The sequence below is a fragment of the Herpailurus yagouaroundi genome, unplaced genomic scaffold (genome assembly GCF_014898765.1).
Source record: "Herpailurus yagouaroundi ecotype Mexico unplaced genomic scaffold, PumYag 203, whole genome shotgun sequence".
NCBI classification, from domain to species: Eukaryota; Metazoa; Chordata; class Mammalia; order Carnivora; family Felidae; genus Herpailurus; species Herpailurus yagouaroundi.
This window is the reverse complement of record NW_024412434.1, coordinates 16,313,803-16,334,879: the sequence shown is the minus strand read 5'-3', so window position 1 is coordinate 16,334,879 and position 21,077 is coordinate 16,313,803. Positions and strand designations below refer to the sequence as shown.

Genomic DNA, 21,077 nt, shown 5'->3' with positions numbered 1-21,077 from the left:
ATAGCTGAAACTGTAATTTGTCTTCTGTCAGCATTGTCAAGAAATTCTAAAACTTACAAAGTCAATTAAGGTTCATATTTAATTTAAGAAGAGAAATGCTTTTTAATGTACAAATATACAATAAATTAATCTAGACCCCAAAACTCATAAAACCAAAGCTAACTCACCGCGTGGATAAGAGGTTCTTAACCCTTAACTCAAGTTGGCGAGGAATATAGGCTACGCATTGCAGATGGAAGATAAAGTAATGGAAGATTGTGTAGTATTCAGACTTCCTCATGGGGAGACAACATCCTCTCAGGATGGTACCTAAGTTGTGGCGTTTCTAAAAGTTTACACAAAATCTAGTTAATTAATGAATGTCTTTAGCGAATACTGACTTTCTTCTTAGTTCAACTTTGTAATTTTAGTAATGTAATTTATGATGGGGTGGGAAGATTTGAGAAAGTTCTTCAAATGTCCTGACTGAAGGGCTCCTATTAAATTATTATTTTAAAAGCATGGTGTTATTTATTTATTTAAAAAAAATTAATGTTTATTTATTTTTGAGACAGAGAGAGACAGAGCACGAGCAGGGTAGGGGCAGAGAGAGAGGGAGACACAGACTCCGAGGCAGGCTCCAGGCTCCCAGCCATCAGCACAGAGCCTGACGCGGGGCTCAAACTCATCAACCGTGAGATCATGACCTGAGCTGAAGTCAGATGCTCAACTGACTGAGCCACCCAGGCGCCCCTTATTTATTTATTTTAAATACCCATGAACTGAATTATTAAATTCTGAACAAATTATATGCTCTTGCCTCCGCCATCTTTCTGTAAGATGAACTATAACTAAAAATCTGCCGGTTTGGTCTTACATTTTCCAATGTTTTTTTATTGTGTATAAAAAACACAGCATGAGACCTACCCTCTTAACAAATTTTCAAGTGTACAATGCATTATTGTTGACTCTGGGTACAGTGTCTTGCAGCAAGTCTTTGACCTCATTTGTCTTGCTTGACTGAAACTTTATGCCTTCTAATTAAAAAAAAAACAACAGTGATTCTTTTCTTTTTTAATGATATGAAAAACAAAATTCTGGGGCGTCTGGGTGGCTTGGTCGGTTAAGCGTCCGACTTCGGCTCAGGTCATGATCTCACGGTCTGTGAGTTCGAGCCCCGCGTCGGGCTTTGTGCTGACAGCTCAGAGCCTGGAGCCTGTTTCGGATTCTGTGTCTCCCTCTCTCTGCCCCTCCCCCGTTCATGCTCTGTCTCTCTCTGTCTCAAAAATAAATAAACGTTAAAAAAAATTTAAAAGAAAAACAAAATTCTACTGAATTTTAAATCTCTTCATAAGATAAATATAATTATATGATCAATATTAACGTCAGAGATTAAATAACACACCTGAATGTCATGATTAAAAATCACTTTTTATTTTTGATGGAGTGTTTCCTTCTCAAACTTTACACTAAATCATGAACTCAGTGATGATAGTGATTTGCTAACACTGCTAATTCCATTTAAAAGCTGATGTGTCCACTACATCTTCTATGGCATACACAAGAACAGTGGATAATTTAAGACAGACCAAAAGGCACATGAACATGTTCAGAGAGAAAGAGGAAGAAAACATTTCACACACAACCTATGTATTTTAAAAATCAGTGGACTTGTAATTTCATGTGATATTAGAACATAGTCATTACAAGAATATTGAAAACTTTCAAGGAAAGAGGTCCAATATAGAAGTTATTGTAAATATTATTGCTTGGAACTTGAGTAGTTTGGAATTTGGACTAATTCCTTCAGAGACCGAAGTCAAGTTTAGCTCTATAATAATACTGTGGTTACAGAACAGACTTACCAGAACTTGGGTCGTGTAAGCAATGTAGGTATTATGTGAGAAGAAACTGCCAATGCTTAGATTGCTGCTTTAGGACCTAATTGAAATCTCACCTCCTTATCAGAGCAAATTCTTTAGTTTTTGCATTTATTCCCATGTTATAGCTACTATAGATATTTGAATATAGTACACGCAGATTTCTTTAAAACTCTGCTAGTAACTATACAAATCATTTGCCTAATTATTTTAATGATGCTTAAATGATAATAATAATATTAATAATAATAATAATAATAATAATAAAGAAACCCAACAGTAAGAAAGTGCTTGATGCAGGTAGAAATTGCCATTTATTGACACATTTATTGTGATTAGCTCATCTTGTCTTTGTTCTTTTCTCTTCAAGCCATGAAAGTTTGCAGCTTTGAAAAAGGAAGCCTGTGTGAATGGTACCAGCCAATCCCAGAAAATCTAATTCGAGATTCAAACACATTCAGGTGGGGACTTGGCAATGGAACCAGTATTCATCATGGGGAAGAGAATCACAGGCCATCGGTGGATCATACAACGTAAGTGACTACATATTTTGAACATGTCTCTTAAGAACTGTGTGTTAAGCAGTTCCCAAATTCCTGACATACCACCTTACCAAAAGCCAATGCAATTATAAAGATGAATGTTTAAGTTACAGAGTAAGTGGGCTAAGTGCACTCTTTCATATAAAATTGAAAATAAAACCAATTATTTAGTTAAAAAAAGCTGTAAATACTCTTGTAAAAGTCATAGAAACTTGAGAAAAGTATAAGAAAAATAATTTGTAGTATCACCACTCATTGAAAAGCACTGTTAATATATTGTTCAAAATGATCTGGGGCATCTGGCTGGCCCAGTGGGTAGAGCATGTGACTCTTGATCTCAGGGTTGTGAGTTCAAGCCCCATGTTAGACATGGAGCCTATTTAAAAAATTTTTTTAATTAAAAAGAATAAAATTATCTACTCTTTCCTTTCTCCCCTTCCCCCCACCCCGTGCCCCAAATCTGTTTTCCCTATTTCCTCCTTTTCTAGCTCATCTTTCTCCTTAACCCTTTCCTCCTCTTCCAGTCTTTGATCTGCATTTATTTTGGTCTTTTGTTTCCAAGGCTTCATAGCTCATACCTTACCCTGTTTTGGAGTCCACAGATACGTTGAGTGCTGACTTCCTTAAGATCCAATCCTTCATTCTTTCCTTTTAGTGATTTCATAGAAGGACTACCGAAGACAACAAAGGGATCCCCATTTGTATTACCAAGAATGTTTTCAAAACCTTTGTACCTTCACACCTCTTTGCGGTTAAAGTTTCATGAGCCCCACTTCTGTGGCTTCTGTTTCAAAGAAAACTAATGGTGTGTCCACTGCCAGTCCATCGTTGCCTTGCCCAACGTGACCTGGTACTCAGGGAGAGCTACAATATCTTCTGGCCTGACTTTTGCACTCTGATTTTCTGAGTTCTCTTTTGTGGTTTTGTTTTGTTAAAATGGTTCCAGTTTTACTATCATTCGATTTCAGGATTAGCAGCCATGTTGCCCAAAGTATATATATATAGTAGCAGATATGAATACCAAGTGTTTTGATCATGTTTGACAGTTGGCGATTAATTTTGGAAATTTCAGTATACAAATTTTCCGTGGGCTGCTTCTAATAAAAAAGCAAAGGATAATTTCAGAAAGTTTCTCTGGCACCTGCAAATAAACCACACTGAGTCAATCATCTGTATTTCCATAAAGAAAAAGGCAGACTAGAATCTCACTGGTATGTGGGAAAGGTATACATAGAAATGTGGTAGCTTATTATAAACACAGAAATATACTTTGCTTCTAACTTGTTTGTCTCTCCCCTCCCTGCAACCCCCAATAGACGGCACATTCTCTGAGGTGTAGCAGGGTCTGTGACTTCCCTTTTCATTGCATTATTTCTAAGTGACTGATATATAAAAAGTCTCCATAATTATTTGTTGAATGAATTAGTTGATGATAAGAACTTATATATTTATGCTTTATAATTATATGCTGCAAAGCAAAAAAATAAATATATTTTAAAGGAGAATATTTAATAATCAGATAATGTTTAATAGATATGTTCCACATGACAATGAATCAGGAGAAGGGAGCAGTCCCTAAGCTTGTATCTCCCCTAGACTTCTTCTCCTCTCTTCTCCAGGCTCTTTCTGCAGCCAGGGAAGGTTTGACATTTTTTCACTTTGTCGTAAGAAATAGTTTTTATGCACCAAATATCCAGCCTGCTCACTGGCCTATAGTAAATCTCCAAACTCTATTTTCCAAATTTTATTTTTTACATTTAAAGGAAAGCTTTTCTAATTTAGAAAATGCTTTTCTCTCTCAGGTGTGTGGCTCCAGAAATTTAAAGCCAGGTTTTTAAGACCATTGTGTTAGAAATAGTTTTCAAGACCAATTTTGAAAATCAAAAAGCTCTGCACCAGTTCTTTCTCCGTCTTCACATTCTGTGATCCCAGTTTTCCTTGTGGCAAAGATTGATTCAGGCTCAGGTTGGTGAAGACCATTCCTAAACAAGTGCAAAAGAAAAAGAGCACATTATTGTATTTCAAAATATTCTCTCGCTTCACATATTAATGAAGCAATAAAAAGTCTAGAAAAGTTATGGTGGTGTGGGATTATGTAGGGAAGTTTTCATTGTGTAGTCAGATCTTAATGTGTGTGTTTCACGCATAAACGGATGTTCCAAGTGACATTCTGCTTTTTTGCCTTCACACTTTAATGAACCAGTAAGCTTTGTATCTCAATATCTGAAGTGAACTTTGCGGTCTAACAAAAAGTGTTGGTGGGGGGGTTTACATCTTTATTTTTCACCTTGGGGAGGGTTAACACCATTCCATACAATTGGTTTATTCAACACTTTGACAGGACTTAGAAAAAGGCACCTCTTCTCCGGCTGGGGATATGTAGTCATGGCCTTGGCACAGGACTTGATGAGTGGATTCTTTCTTCACCTTGCTCAGCAGGGCCCAAATAAAGGCACCAAGCATGATTTTTTCATAGGATTGAAATCAAGGCATATAGAAATAATACTATTCTCAGCTATACTCTGGTGACTTAATAAAGTAAAATTCATTCATTGTAAATATCATCAATTGCAATTTGCATGTTTTTTGAGATTGGGTATGGGTAAAATTTCCATTTCTTTTAACTTATACAGTAACGGAACATTTAGTTGAAAAGTTATTTTCTTAGTATTTTGAAAAAAGAAACGTAATATAGTAAAAAAAGAAAAGAAAAGCAGAAGAGAAGTGAGTATATATCCATTCTTGTTCCAGGAACTACTAGGGAACTTAGCAAAAACATTAGTCCTACTCAGCTGAGAATTTTTTTTAATTGTTATTTGCTTAACATTGGATTAAGATATTTGATCACTTAGCACCTGAGCTTTGTAGCTAATTGAGATTTAAATGTGTTTAGGATATTGTACATTTGGAATTGTTGTGTAACGATTTCTCTCCATTTGTAGTTTTATATGATCTCTGACTTCTGGACTCTTACCTCTAGAATCTGTTTAATTGGCCTAGTCTTTTAGCCCGGCCATTTTACCATAATATATAAATTGTTTCGTAGCTAAGTACCATAAATTTATAATTGTTTTTATGTCCTGGAAAAAGCCTTTGATTCAACTTACTGATTTTTACTACTAGAAGGCAAGGAGAGCAAAGTTTTGAGTTCGTGGCCCTCATACCTATTTATTTGACTAAATGCCCATCTGTTGGTTGAATGAGGTTTAATATTAAGATTTATCAGGAATATAAAATCATCCCTTCAGGCATAATTAAGTTCTCCACACTTCACTGTTGATATGGAATGATGTCTAGGGGAATATGGGTGCCTATTCTACATTGGTGATTTCTAACTGTGCTCATAGATGCCTTAGTTAGGGAAGTTTCTCAAAATGGTGATCAGGGAACACTGTCAGATATATATATACACACACACACACACACACACATATATGTATATATATGTAAATGTTTTAAATTTTTATTTAAATTTAAAAACTTTTAATATATTTTATTTATAAATGATAAATAATATTTAAATTTAAAAATTTATTTATACTATATTTTACTTAAATTTAAAAATTTAAAAATATTATATATATTTAATTACCAATTTTTTAAACATTTATTCATTTTTGAGAGACAGAGACAGAGCACAAGTGGGAGTGGGGCAGAGACAGAGGGAGACATAGAATCTGAAGCAGGCTCCAGGCTCTGAGCTGTAAGCACAGCTGAAAGACAGGATGGCTTTCTCACTTTGCTTTTCCAGTTTTGTTCAGAGCAGATTCATTTTTCTCTAAATCTAGTGACTAATTAAAAAAATAGTACAAAATGTTTCAGGAGAAAGAAAAACATTGTTCTAAGGTAATTGCATTTAAAAATAAGATTTTTGTCTTGCAAAATAAGTATTATAATTGAGAAATAGTGTGTGAGAAACTTTTTCCCCCAGTCTAGAAGACATAATTTCAAGACCCCCTCTATATTGCCTCATTCATTGTCTAATACCCAACATTTTTTTCTCAGGCCTTTTTGCCTATATGGAAAAGACAGATACTTTAAAACATACTAGATTTTAGAGTTTGCTTATAGATTGTTGAGAAACTATTTGAATACGAACTATCTCATTAAAAATGCAGATTATGTATAGAACACAGTTTCTTCAGTGTTTTCTTTGTCAAGTAGAAGTACTTTCTCTTAGATTTTTCCTTTTACTTCACAACACTTGTCATTGTCTTTCAGGTGGAAATGAGTTATAGTCCTCACTGTTGCAAATGTACCTACATTCCTGTATATATTATGCATTTGTGCAGAGTTAACCTCATTATAAACTAAAAGCCACATAAATAATGCAAACTGTCCCTGTGACATAACTGTTCATATCATAATGTATCTAAGTGCTGGATGTAAATGTGAATAAAAGCTTCAGTGAGACTGAAAATATTTTAATGTTTTCTGCTCTGCAACAATAACAATTTTCAAAGCCTTAATCTCTTAGACATTAAAGACCAGAATTATTGCTTTCTTAGAGCCTTCTCTGGTAAGAAGATAAGCTAGTATTTTATAGGCCAATTTAGATGCCTTAACACTCTCTCAACATAATTTCTAAAAGATCCGGTTTTATAAATCTAGAATAATGGTTAAATACAAGGCTTTAGGAACAGTTTTGCCGAAATAAAAATAAAAGTGCAGTCAAAATCTAAATTAACTGTAATTATTTTCTTTTAACTGTTGTAATCCTTGTGAGAAACATCATTTCTGGCAGTGTGACCACAGGACTTGAGTATGAAGCAAACCTAAAGCACAAGCAAAATTGCTTTTATTTATATTGTACTTGAGTTAAGCAACTATTCTTTATATTTGCATACATATTAATAATTTGTGTTAATTAAGGGAATTAAATCATTTTAAGTGTAATTTTATTCCATGTAGTTTAGCTTGATAAGTAATTTTAAAAGTTGACTACAGTGCCTTAAAAACATGGAATTTAAGAAAAATCTATGCTGAAAATAATACCTGTAAACCAAACCTAAAATAACATATATAATGGTTAGGTAGTATATTTGCTATACAAGGTAAAATTTTAAGAATATATTCATCATACAGTGTATGATGTTGTTACCAAAAATCACTGTTTAATAATAAAATAATTTTATATCATGGTTATAAATGCATTCAGAAATTAAAAATGCTTTTTAATTGTGTAATTTTTTAAATATGTGTTTTGGGGCGCCTGGGTGGCTCAGTCAGTTGAGCGTCCCACTTCGGCTCAGGTCGTGATCTTGCAGTTGATGAGTTCGAGCCCCGCGTCGGGCTCTGTGCTAGCAGCTCAGAGCCTGGAGCCTGTTTCGGATTCTGTGTCTCCCTCTCTCTCTGTCCACCCCTGCTCACGCTCTGTCTCTGTCTCAAAAATAAATAAACATTAAAAAAAAATAAATGTTTTGACTACATTAAAATGTAATGAATATACTTTTATTCTATCTCCTGCACAGAATTATTATTGTTATACATAATCTAGAAGAAACACCAGAGAACTTTATGGCCTGAAAGATGCAGGGGTAGCTCTGGTTAGGGCACACAATTTGTTATATTAGGCATGTATTTCCTGAGAATAGAAAACTTAATCACACATGGAACCGACATACACATGAATATTTGTGTAATGTGTAATGGGAAGGGTTACTTGCTTGACAGAGAGGTCCACTGGGAGGCTTAGAAAAGATCTTATCAAGTCCTCAAATCTATCTTGGTTGTACATGTGTCTTTAAATTTTTTTTCATGTTTATTTGTTTTTGAGAGAGAGAGAGACAGAGTGCAAGCGGGGAAAGGGCAGAGAGGGAGACACAGAATCCAAAGCAGGCTCCAGGCTATGAGCTGTCAGCACAGAGCCCAACGGGGGACTCAAACTCACCAACTGTGAGAGCATGACCTGCGCCAAAGTCGGATGCTTAACTGTGAGTCGCCCAGGTGCCCCTGGTTGGGTATGTTCTTTAATAATACCTGAGTGGAATCTCTATTTTTGGATGTTATTGGATAGTACAAATAAACTAAGATATTACTCTGGGTAAAGACCACGTACTGACTCCCTTAGGAATTTCTTATTTTTTTTTTATTTCTACAAGAATTTTTTCCTTTTACCACAAAATAAGAAATTCATTTTTATTGTAGGAAAATGTTTAAATATAGGTAGGAAAGATAAACCACATCAATGATAATTAAACCATCCTGATAAAAGCATTGTGTGTGTATATGCATTTTTAATAAAAATGACCATAGTGTCTTCTAATCTGCTTTTAATTTTATATACAATCTGTAAACAACTATTCACCAATACTTTTAATGAGCCAGTAGTATTCCATTAAATGAATGTACCATCATTCACTAATTCATTTCCTCACTATTTGATTTATGAGTTGCTTTTGATTATGCACAAATTTAGTCTTTCCTGAACAATATACAGGTTTTGTACACATTGCAGATTATGTCCCAAGAATTAAAAAAAAAACAGGGTAGAACTTTTATATATTTTTGAAACATTTGATTTATAATTTAATATTTTTTAATGTTTATTTATTTTTCAGACAAGAGAGGGACACAATTCATTCCCAAAGAATTTTGTCAAATGGTTTATTCATGTATTATGAAGATCATAGGATTTTTATCCTTCATCATATTAATATGTATATCACATTTGTTGACTATGTTGGGCCTTCTTTGCATCCCAGGGATAAATCCCACTTAACCACAGTATATAATCCTTTTAATGTGCTGTTAACTTGATTTGTTAGTATTTTTTTGAGAATTTCTGCATTTATGTTCAACAGGAATATTGGCCTATAGTTTTATTGTCTTTTAGTGTCTATATGGCTTTAATATCAGGATGGTGCTGGTCTCATAAAATGAATATGGGAGTATTCCCTCCTCTTCAGTTTTTTGGAAGGGTTTCGGAAGTGTTGGCTTTAGTTCTTTAAATTCACCAGCGTTTGGTAGAATCCCACTATTGAAACCATCTGCTCCTGAGCTTTTCTGTGTTGGGAGACTTGATTACTGGTTCAATCTCTTTACTCAGTATTAGTCTGTTCAGATATTCTGTTTCTTCTTGATTCAGTTTTAGTGTATTGTGAGTTTCTAGGACTTTATCACTTTCATCTAGATTATCCAATTTGTTAGTATGCGATTGTTTGTGGTAGTCTCTTTTGATATTTTGGAATTCTGTGACTTCAATTGTAATGTCTCTTCTTTCACTGATAAATTTATTCATTTGAGTCTTACCTCTTTTTTCATGGTTAGTCGAGTGAAAGGTTTGTCAATTTTGTTTAGTTTTTCAAAAAAATTAACCTCTAGTTGGTCCTATTTTCCTTATTCTATAATTTCATTTATTTTTGCTCTAATCTTAATTATTTTTTCTTCTGTTAAATTTAACCTTACTTTGTTCAAGTTCCTTGAGGTCTTGGGGTATACAGTTAGGTTGTTTGAGATCTTTCTTTTTTTAATGTAGGTGTTTATAACTGTAAACTTCCTTCCTAGAACTGCTTTTAACACATCCCATAAATTTTAGCATGTTGTATTTCCATTTTCATTTGTATCAATTTTTTTTTAATTTTCCTTTTGATTTCCTCTTTGATCCATCATTTGCTCTATTTAAGAGTGTGTGTTTGATTTCTATATATTTGTAGATTCCCAAAATGTCCTCCTGTTTTGCTATCTGATTTCATACCATTGTGGTCAGAAAAGACATGTGATAAAATTTTAATTTTCTTGAATCTGTTAAGACTTTTTCGTGGCTGAACATATGATCTATCCTAGAAAATGTTCTGTGTGCACTTGAGAAGAATATGCATTCTTCTGCTATTGGATACAATGTTTGTATATGTCTGCTATGTCTGTTTGGTCTATAGTGTTGTTCTATTAACACTATATAGTGTTAACTCAAATAATATATAGTCATATTACATAGTCAAGTGTTATGTACAGTCATATATATACTCAAATAACACTGTAGTGCTGTTTTCTTATTGATTTTCTGAGTAATCCATCTATTATTGGATGTAGAATATTAATAATAATAGTCCCTATTAGTATATTGTTGTTTATTTCTCCACGCAGTTATGTTATTATTTGCCTTATATATTTAGGTGTTCTGATATTGGATGCATAAATATTTACAATCGTTAGGCCTTCTTTATGAATTAATAACCCTTTCATCATTATACATGACCTTCTTTGTCTCTTGTGACTATTTTTAACTTAAAGTATGTTTGATATAAGTATAGCCACCCCTCTTCTCTTTTGGTTACCATTTGTATGGAATCTTTTGTATCCCTTAGCTCCCAGCCTATGTGAGTCCTTAAAACTAAAGTGAATCTCTTGTAGACAACTGTCGCAGACTATGAGTCTGGAGTTCTTTCTTGTCCAGCAAGAGAGTGGACGCAGGATTGAATATGAGAGAGGCCAGTGTCTGGGAGAAGACAAGAGCCCCAAACAGGGTTTCTGTCTCCGTATTTATTGAGCTCTCAAGATCTTACACACATGGTAGACGTGAAGAAAACAATCAGGTAGTAATCAATAACTTGTGTGTGTAAGAAGCTAAGGGTCTGGAGGGCAAGTGGCATTTGGAGTTGTGATCAGAGCACAATAGTATATTGGCGCCAGATGGAAAGTAGTTTCCTGTAACAAGTTACTCATGATCCCTTTATAATGTCTCATTCACTAACCTTGGGCGCTTTCATCCTGTGGCGGCAGCTTTCTGCCCTAAGCTTTTTTAACCCTTAAGTGTAAGGAATTCTTGAACCTATTTCCCCACAGGCAGCATATTGTTTGATCTAGTTTCTTGCTTTTTAACCATTCAGCCTTCCTAAGTCTTTCAATCGGAGAATTTCATCAACCTATGATAAAGTAATTGATAGGTAAAGTACTGCTAGATAAGGACTTACTATTGCCATTGTGGTAATTATTTTCTGACTGTTTTGTAGTTCTTTTATGCTGTTTTCTTTGTCTCTTGCTGCTTTTTGTGATATAATGACTTTTGTAGTGGTTTGCTTTGATTCCTCATCTCAATATTTTGTTTAATCTACTACAGGTTTTTTTCTTCATTGTTGCCATTGGGTATACATAAACTATCTTCGAATTTCAGCATTCTCTTTTAAGCCAATAATAGCTCACCTTTGGGCTAGGATGGGTCAGATGGTAGTAATTGTGGGTAGGAGAGGCTTGCTGTCAGGGTCTCTAATTAGGTAGTGCTTCTGGCTCAACTCTGCGATTGGGTGAGTCTGCTGACTCAGCTTGGCTTTCAAACGGGGCTACTGGCTGGCTCCCTGGTTGAGTGGCTGTTGGTTTGGCTCCGTGGTCAGGTGGAGCTACTAGCTGCACTCAGCATTCACCTCTGGTTGGCTGGGGTCACAGTCCGTGTTCCCCAGCAGAGTAGTGCTACTGGATGGACTCTGCATTTAGGTGTGGCTGCAGGATGGGTTCTGCAACTGGCCCTGCTTGGGTGAGGACCCAGCTCGTGCTCCCCATCCAAATGTGCCCCTGGCTTGACTCAGCATTGAGGTAAGGCCACTTTGAGATTAGGTGGGACCTCAGGCTGTGTGGTCAGCAATGAGGCAGGGCTGTGGGCTGGGTTACACTGCCGTCCAGGGCATTTGGCCATGCTCTGTGTGCAGGCAATACTGTATGTTGAGCTCTAAGGCTGCCCATGGTCACTATTCATATGTCCTGGTTAGGCAGGACTGTAGTCTTTGCTCAACAGTTGGGAAGAGCTACTGGCTTGGCTCCCTGTCTGGGTGGGGTCATAACCTGGGCTGTGGGACCTTCCAGGGCTCAACGATTAGGCTTCCTGGTCAGGTAGGGCCAGAGGCAGTGTTCAGCCATTGGGTGGGTTTGCTCACTTCCTTCCCTGTATGGGCAGACTATAAGATTGTCTCTGTCTATAGGGACCATTGGTTGGGGACCCAGACCCAGCCTATTGAGCTCTTTTGCCAGAGTGTTCATGGTCTTGGTTCTGCAAATGGGAAGAGACACTGGCCAAGATGTCTGGTCAGGTGCTGCCCCCAGCAGGACTACAGCTCACCATGATCCCTGCCTTAGGTGCTATGAGCTCCTTTTTCCTCTCTGTCCTGATACCTGGAGGTCTAACCCCATTTATTTCCCCAGTGATCCCTGTGAGCTGAGACTGAGGTGGGCATTCTTGGAAGCACTTGTAACACTGAGAAAGCTGAATGCCCCCCTTGGGCTCTTTTTCTCACTGGAGAAACCAGAGGTCCTAGGGATACGTTTTGGTGCCATGCTGTGCTGGCTTTGGGAAGGGGTGATCGGGTCAAAGTGAAACTGCTTCTTTTACTCTTCAAATGCATTTGTTTTCTTCTTTTGTGAGCCGAAGGGGTAGTTGAGCCTCACCCTTGGTTCTGGGATTCTCACAAAGGTGACTTGTCTGTGGATACTTGCTGGAAGGTCTTTCTTTGAAGGGGACTGAACAAACCATTTTTCCTGCCATCTTACTGACATCATTCCATCTTTTATGCTTAGAAAGGCCTTCTGCAAAGCATAAGAGACTCTTAAAAACTGAGAACAAACTGAGGGTTGAGGGGGGGTGGGAGGGAGGAGAGGGTGGGTGATGGGTATTGAGAAGGGCACCTTTTGGGATGAGCAGTGGGTGTTGTATGGAAACCAATTTGACAATAAACTTCATATATTGAAAAAAAATAAACCTAAACAACAACAACAAAAAAGAAAGGCCTTCTGTATCCATGTTCATACCAAATTCACCTGTATTTTCTACTGTATTTGAGTAGTTTCAGTGTTTTGCAACTATGTACTTAATTCATCTAACAACTTATTTTGGTGAATGTTATGAGAAAAAATACCTGTTTTTCCTTAATAACTGATCAGTTTAACACTTTTTAATATGGGCATAGACATACCTCATTGTGCTTTGTAGATACTACTTTCTTTTTTTAAACAAGTTGAAGGTTTGTGGCAACCCTGTGTTGAGCAAGTCTATTGGTGGCATTTTTTCCCCCAACAACATTCTTTCACTTCATGTCTCTATGTCACATTTTGGTGATTCTTGCTGTATTTCAAACTGTTTTCATTATTACTTGATTTGTTATATGGCTCTATGATCAGTGATTACAACCGCCTGGAAGCTCATATGATGGTTTACATTTGTTAGTAATAAAGTATTTTTAAAATAAGATATGTACATTGTTTTTTTAGACATAATGCTGTTGCACACTTAAGAGACAACAATATTGTGTAAACATAACTTTTATATGCAGTGGGAAACCAAAAAAAATCATTTGATTTGCTTTATTGCGATGTTTGCTTCATTGTGGTGGTCTGGCACTGAACCCCCAATATCTCCATGGTGCTCCTATAAGTGCAATCTGATTTAACTTACTATACTTTGTCACGGAAAGACGTATAGCCCTAGGTGACAAAATCTACATCTTATCCTGGTGTCTTTGTATTGATGACACTTATTGATACATGTTTAATAGCATCAGTCAAAGCCACAGCCAAAGCTCTATTTGTCACATGCAACCAGGGCTCTGCTTTTATGTTGCCACTTGTATGTTTATCCGGCAATGCATGCATGTGACTACATCCATCCAACCTATCTTACTAGTTTGCTGTTACATGGAAATCTCCCACTTGAGGAACAATCAGCTGTTTCCATCTTGTGGGATTAGCCCTACGAGGTTCAAGAACCAACTTTTCTTTCAGTAGAACATCTAAAGGAAGCTAACATGAATATTTAGGGTTACTCTTGGCCTATGTCTTCTTTGATGCCTCTCTAATTCTAATTTGATGAGTGTTCTCAGCCTGTGGGCCCCCTTTTCCTTCATGTTTGGGCTGTTTGATTTTTCTATCGAAGCTACTACACACTTGGAAGTAATGCCTTTGAACTTAGTTCTGTGGCCATCATTCTAATTCCTACGGAGATTGATTCTGACTTGGGAACCAGAGGGTTTGCCTGTAGGTGGCAGTGTAAAAACAGGGTTTCAGTTCTTGTGTTAGTTTCCAGTGGCTGCTGAAACAAACTCTTACAAATGTGGTGGCTTTAAACAACAGAAATCATTTTTTCTCAGTTCTGGAGGCCAAACATGTGAAATAAGTATTCCTGGGCCAGAATCAAAGTATTGGAAGGGTACTCCCACTCTGAAGGTTCTGTCGGCTGCCAACATTCTTGGTTTTGTGGCCACATCACTCCATTTTATGCCTCCATGGTCACATTATTTCCTTGTCTTCTGTCTGTGTCAAATCTCTCTCTGCCTCACTCTTAAAAGACACTTGTGATTACATGAAGAGTTCATCCAGATAATCCAGGATAATTGTCCCCACCTGAAGACTGTCAATTTAATCACATCTGCATAGGCTTTGCTGTGTACGATCGCAAATTTTATAGGTTCCAGGGTTTAGAATCTGATATCTTTGAGGGGCACTGTTTAACTTACTGTAGTGAACAAACGAAGTTAATACTATATTTAATCCCAGAGCGAGCATTCATTAGCTGTGTGGATATAGGTGATGCTATGAACTCTCTCCATTTTGGTTTCTTCATTGAAAAAATGGGCAGAAGAGATTTAGTTTATTATTGGCAGGAGTGGGAGATAGTTGGGGCATACAGGAATCATTTAGGCTTCATGCAAATGAGTCAGAAGATAATAGAAGGGCATTAAAAGTTCTGTTGTCTGAGTGTAAAGAGGATTGAGAAAAGAAGGAGGGAAGCAAATTAGTTGAAATTATTGAGGGCCTTTTATTGACATGAACTAAAGAAAAACAGTATCTCTGGAAAGTAAAGACCTTATGTGTCTTCTCCAGATCATAAGCTCCAGGAAGGCAGAAGCCATGCCATTTTTTTTTACCCTTAATTATGAATGATTGCCTCTCCAGAGTACTAAAGGAGAATTTTCTGTTTTAATATACATTCATCCCCAATACGTTATGAATTACTATCAACCCTAACGGGAAGAGGATGGGCTTCTAAAAGGCAATAAAGAAATTCACAAAAGTAAAGGGTGCTACTTAGAAAAGACGGAAAACGAGTTAACAAGGAAAAGAAGTAAAAGGAACTTTTGCTTCTGGGATTGGCATCATATCTGATGGTTTGGAAGACAGCGTAAAAAAATACTATGGACCAAATATGTCCAGATAATAACACTACTGATTCCCCAAAGCAATGCCATTATTTTAAAGTCTAAGGGCACTGAATATTTCTATCAGAATTATATTAGATGAGAATCTTGACTAGAGGTTGCTGGGATAGTGGAGAACATATTTTGCTATGGTCATGATGCTAAGAAGGAAATGAATGGTAGCATTTAAGCTTTAGAATGTTTGTCAAGTAAGCTGTATCTGCAAGTGGAGTTGAGATGGAAAGAGAGAACTTTTTTCCTGACTTTGGAATTATAATTTATTTCAGTAATATACTTTATGGCTGTCCTTATTATACAGATACTTAGCATTAATTCCATCAGTTGAGTTTTCTGCATATATCCATGTGGGTTTATTTTCTTTCTCCTACTAGGTTGCAAGTCTCGTTAGAATCCAGTGGCCTTAATATTTTCTTAAAACTCTTTAAAAAAAATATTTGAGAGAGCAAAAAAGAGAGAGAAAGTGAGCAGGGGAGGGAGGAAGAGTAAGAGAGAGAGAATCATAAGCAGCCTCCGTGCTTAGTACGCAGCTCAATGTGGGGCTTGATCCCACAACCCTGGGATCATGACCTGAGTTGAGATCAAGAGTTGGACGCTCAACCAACTGAGCCGCCCAAATGCCCCCAGTGGCCTTAATATTTTTCCTTTCCTGTCTTTCTTAAATATCAGCACTAAGAAAAGTGTTTTGAAAATGCTTCAAGTTTACTTTATAAAGTGGCTTCCTATTTAGCCAAGTGCATCTCTTACTATAATCTGCATTCTTAGATGATTTTATTCTGATGGGAACATTTCTTCACCTGCACCTGCTTGATTTAGTTCTACTTGCAATCTGACATTTTAATCTTCATTATAAACATTATTAATTTAGTTTAATATTTTCAGTCATCAAGTATTACCATAAAAGTAGGTTTTTGGACTTCTGTCTATTTAAAAGAAACTCAGTTGAATTGAAACTTTATTGGGGATTTTGAGATACTATAATAAATTGAGCAAAAGTTAACAAAATCTATATGAGGCTTAATATAAGAAGTACAGGGTGAACTTTAATAAGGCAGAAAAGAAAGCTCTAGTATCTCCTCCATTTGTTGTCTATGCATTCAGTAGGCACAGAAATACAGGTAAGGGAGGACATTGCATTTTCTTTATGGAGTGAAGGTTTTTGCTTAAATCTAATGCTCATGTTTTGCATATTAAAAAGATATTTATTTGCAGGATGGTATGACTTTAATGCAGCCATCCAAATATCACTGACATTAAGAATATAAATTATTCCTGAGAGTTTATGTGATATTTAAATTAAACCATAAACTAGGAGCAAAGGTAGTTTTCATTTAGTAATCCTGTCTGGCACAGACCTTTTCTCCGAGGTACTATTTGCATTGATCTTACAAAGTCTATCTTTTAGAGCTACAGTCATAATGAAATTCAAAATATAGTTCGTTTATCTCATGGATAAATCTCATGGATAAATCTCATGGATTTTTTTCAGCAGGGTTGCTATTTAGAACTAATTTTCTTCAAGTTTTTAGTGACATTAGTATACAAGAAGAGTGGTATTGCCTTAGTTTACCAAGGGGTCAGATCAGATTAGTTTTTTTTTTTTTAAATAGTCTATTACCAAAAGGTTTGTTTATATTCTTATTGTTTTATATATTTGTTCTGTTTGTAACCAAATAGAAGATTGAGGTGTGACATAATAAAGATTATAGAATATTATTTTTCATGAATTCATTAATATATCCATAGATTGACTCGCTCTATAGATTGACTACAGTATTTATTTAAAAGGTATCCATGAAAATATTTGAATGTGGGCTCCTGGGTGGCTCAGTTGTTTAAGTGACTGACTCTTGATTTCAGTTCAGGTCATGATCTCATGGTCTTGAGAGTGAGCCACAGTGGGCGTGGAGCCTGCTTCAGAGTCTCCCTCTGCCCTTCCCCCCTCCCACTCTCACTCATCCTCTCTCTTTCTTATAAAGAAAGAAAGAAAGAAAGAAAGAAAGAAAGAAAGAAAGAAAGAAAGAAATAATAAATAAATCTATCTTTGTATTTGTAAAAAAAAAATGCATAGTCTTGTACATAATAGATCCTAGCACCTATGTGCTTACCAGTTCATAGAAAATGTAAATGTGTTGGCTAATGGAAAGAACTATATTAGCTCAATTATTTCTGCTTTAAATTATTTTCCTCTGGAGACTTCAAGTGATTTATTTGTCAGTAGCAAAGTTAAAATAGAATAACAATAAATTATGTCTGTGGTTTATACTTAAAACCTACCATTACTTTGCCTATTTCAAAGAATAATACCCAATTAACTGAATGATGTTAAAGAAAATGGGGGGAAATGCCGAGTTTATAAGTAAATTCTGATAGTTAAGTAGGTGTATGTCTTCCAGCATGCCCTCTCTGATAACACAAAGCTAACAGACAGGTCTGATATGTGAAAAGTGGTGGCTTTCATATAATGAAGCATCTTCGAAGTGAAAACAATACTAATTGAGTGTTTACTACATCACAGGCTTTGTGTGGATGCCTTTCATACATAATCACGTCTATTCCTCACAGGGAACTTGTAGAGGTGGTATAATTATTCCTGTTTTACATGTGAGCAAATCCAAGTGTAACGTTCACCGGCTTGCCTGGGAGCCCACAATTTAGTCAGCTTGTGAGCTGGAACCCTTAAATCCAAATCTCACAGATGCTGAAGTCTGTGCTCTTAAACACAGCCCTACATGTTGTCGTGAATCTCTCTTGCTTAAAAGCTAAGCATTTAAAAGATTTATGACGTGATTTGATTTCAGTTTTATGCCCTGACAGGAGACGGGAAGAGAGGAAAATGGTAGTCTATAGTTCTGAAGAAAAAGGCAGAGGGGCGCCTGGGTGGCGCAGTCGGTTGAGCGTCCGACTTCAGCCAGGTCACGATCTCCCGGTCCGTGAGTTCGAGCCCCGCGTCGGGCTCTGGGCTGATGGCTCGGAGCCTGGAGCCTGTTTCCGATTCTGTGTCTCCCTCTCTCTCTGCCCCTCCCCCGTTCATGCTCTGTCTCTCTCTGTCCCAAAAATAAATAAACGTTGAAAAAAAAAATTAAAAAAAAAAAAAAAAAGAAAAAGGCAGATAAGATCCGTGAAGTGTTAGTGATGGTGACTTGAAGAGAAAACAGTCATCAGGAAATGTCCAGCACCCAAAACCATTTTTGCCTTCCTTCTTTCTTAATGTCAAGACTTCAAATTTTATGGCCATCAGCCAGTCAAGGTGATCTCATTCTTCTTTGCCAAGGATTGTTTTAGTCCTGTGGTTCTCAAGCATGCATCACAATCACCTGGAGAGCTTATTAAAACACAGGAATCTTGGGCTCACTCCAGAATTTTTGATTAAGTGGGTCTGGGGTAGACTGTAAGAATTTACATTTTTAGCAAGTTCCCAGGTGACGTAGTTCCCTGCTAGTCTGGGAGCCACACTTTGTGTTCTCATTTATTTAGTCAAGATAAGGTTCTCCCAACTGGCAGCTCATTGGAATTACCTGGAGACACAGTTAAAAGATATGGATATCCAGGCCCCATACAGATAAAACACAAGCTCCAGGGACTCTTCCTGCCCTGATTCTCATACAGGAATGGGCTTCTAATTGATCACGTTTCATGATTACCAACATTCTATTGTATTGAGAAATGCAGCCCATCAACAGTGGGTGTGTGTGTTCACTGATGCCAAAGGGCTAATGTAGCCTCTTCAGTTTGGGGTTCCCTTGAGGCTCCGAATTCTCTTACTCTTTTATGCCCCCCTGATCATATGAGCTCATAGAAAGCTCAGAATCACATATTTAGTCTCTTGTTAGTGATTCTGTAAAACTTAGAGAATGCATTTTGTGACCTGGTTTTATCTGGGGTTCCTTTTAGTGTTTCACTCTTATTTCCTTTTAGTCTTACCTCATCTGTATATTTGTGTATGTGTGTCTTTTAGTTTACAATATCACACTTTATCACTTGTATTTTTGTAAATAGCATTATATTTTGATAACAAGGTGAGATTTTTAAAGTAATAAAAAGTAAATTGAGGAAGTGCAGGTGATGTTAATGCTCCCATGGGAAATATACTAATTCTGTGAACTTTGTTTTAATTGAAATACCTTATTATTTACTTAGAATTGTTTTCATTGTTATGAAGTAATTTCATTTTCCTCATTATTCAGCATAAAATAATTAAAAAGAGTTCTTAAAATTATACAATCATAAGAATAAAAGAGCGAGTATATGTAGATGACTTCTTTGGGCAACTGAAAACGCTTTGGTTCCTTTGTGGCACAACAATACACGTAAGGCAATTTATGGGATAATGAGGTTTGGGTTCAGATTTTAGATTTTAAAAAGTGTATCATCTTTGCCATTGTTTTGGAATTGTCTCTATATATCTAGTCAAAATTTGTACGACTGTAGTGACTACACAGGCAGCTTCATAAATTTGAAAACTATAACATTATATTCCCTAAGAAACATTACTTCTAAAGACTTGTTAAAATGTAATTTAAGAAATAATTCTGCACACGAGTTCCCAGAAATGCTTTATATAAGCAACAGAAGGAGATGCAAGAATCTTAAAACTTAGGAGTACAGATAAGATAGATGTTAAAAATTCCGTATCATTTAAAACAAAATTTAAAGACCGTAAAGAAAGTACCTTGTTATCTGGCACAGAGGAGGGATCCTTTTATAGCGCACAAAGAAGAAAAGCATTATGAAAAAGGTAATTTTTGAGGTGGCTTTGAAGAGCTGCACAGAATTTCATCAAGCCAAGATAAAGTAGTGGTTACACCCCTTATGGAGGAATGATAAACATGAGTTTTGTTATATACAAACTTAATAATTCAGAGCAAGGGGCTGGCAGGGAATGTTTGATTTCCCGATTCAGTGCCTTGGTGACTGGAAGAATAGTGATAACAAAACCAGAAATAAAGATCTCATGAGGAGATGATTTGCAAGACAGCAGATAAGGAAGACAAAGAAAGAAAAATGTTATCGGAGAGGGAACATTCTACTGTATTAAGAAACATAAACCCTTAGGAATATGTGTGTATATTCTCTGTGACTATTGGAAATCATCGATGCCAAAGGGTTAATGTGGTCACTTTGTTGTAAGAGAAGAACATGACTATAGAGTATCTTCTTTTAAGATAGCAGGGCTAGAAAAGGGAAAGAAAATACATATATATGGGCCACATATTTTATAATTCCACTGATACGAAGTGTCCAGAATGGGCAAATCTGTTGATACTGTATGTAGTTACATGGTTACCCATGTGGGGGCGGGTGCAATGCAGAGTGACTGCTGATGGATAGGAAGCCACTTTTGGGGGTAATTAACATGTTGTGAGACTGAATAGTGTTAATGGATTCACAGCTCGGGGAGTGTATTAACATTCTCTGAATTATGTACTTTATAAATGTGAACTTTATGATTTGCGAGTTACATCTCAATAAGGCTATTGTAAAAATAAACAGGAAAGGGGTAAATTTATTTTAGACTCCCATGTTCAGTAGGTCCGAAGTGA

At 36.3% G+C, this 21,077-nt stretch overlaps 1 protein-coding gene across 1 annotated transcript in view; it reads left to right on the top strand.

The window, feature by feature from the left end:
- Window positions 1-21,077, top strand: part of MALRD1 (MAM and LDL receptor class A domain containing 1) — a 747,899-nt gene that overhangs the window by 216,057 nt on the left and 510,765 nt on the right. Inside the window, exon 18 of the mRNA XM_040451270.1 lies at window positions 2,230-2,392. Coding sequence (XP_040307204.1) covers window positions 2,230-2,392 — 163 coding nt within the window. The remainder of the gene's footprint in view (window positions 1-2,229; window positions 2,393-21,077) is intronic.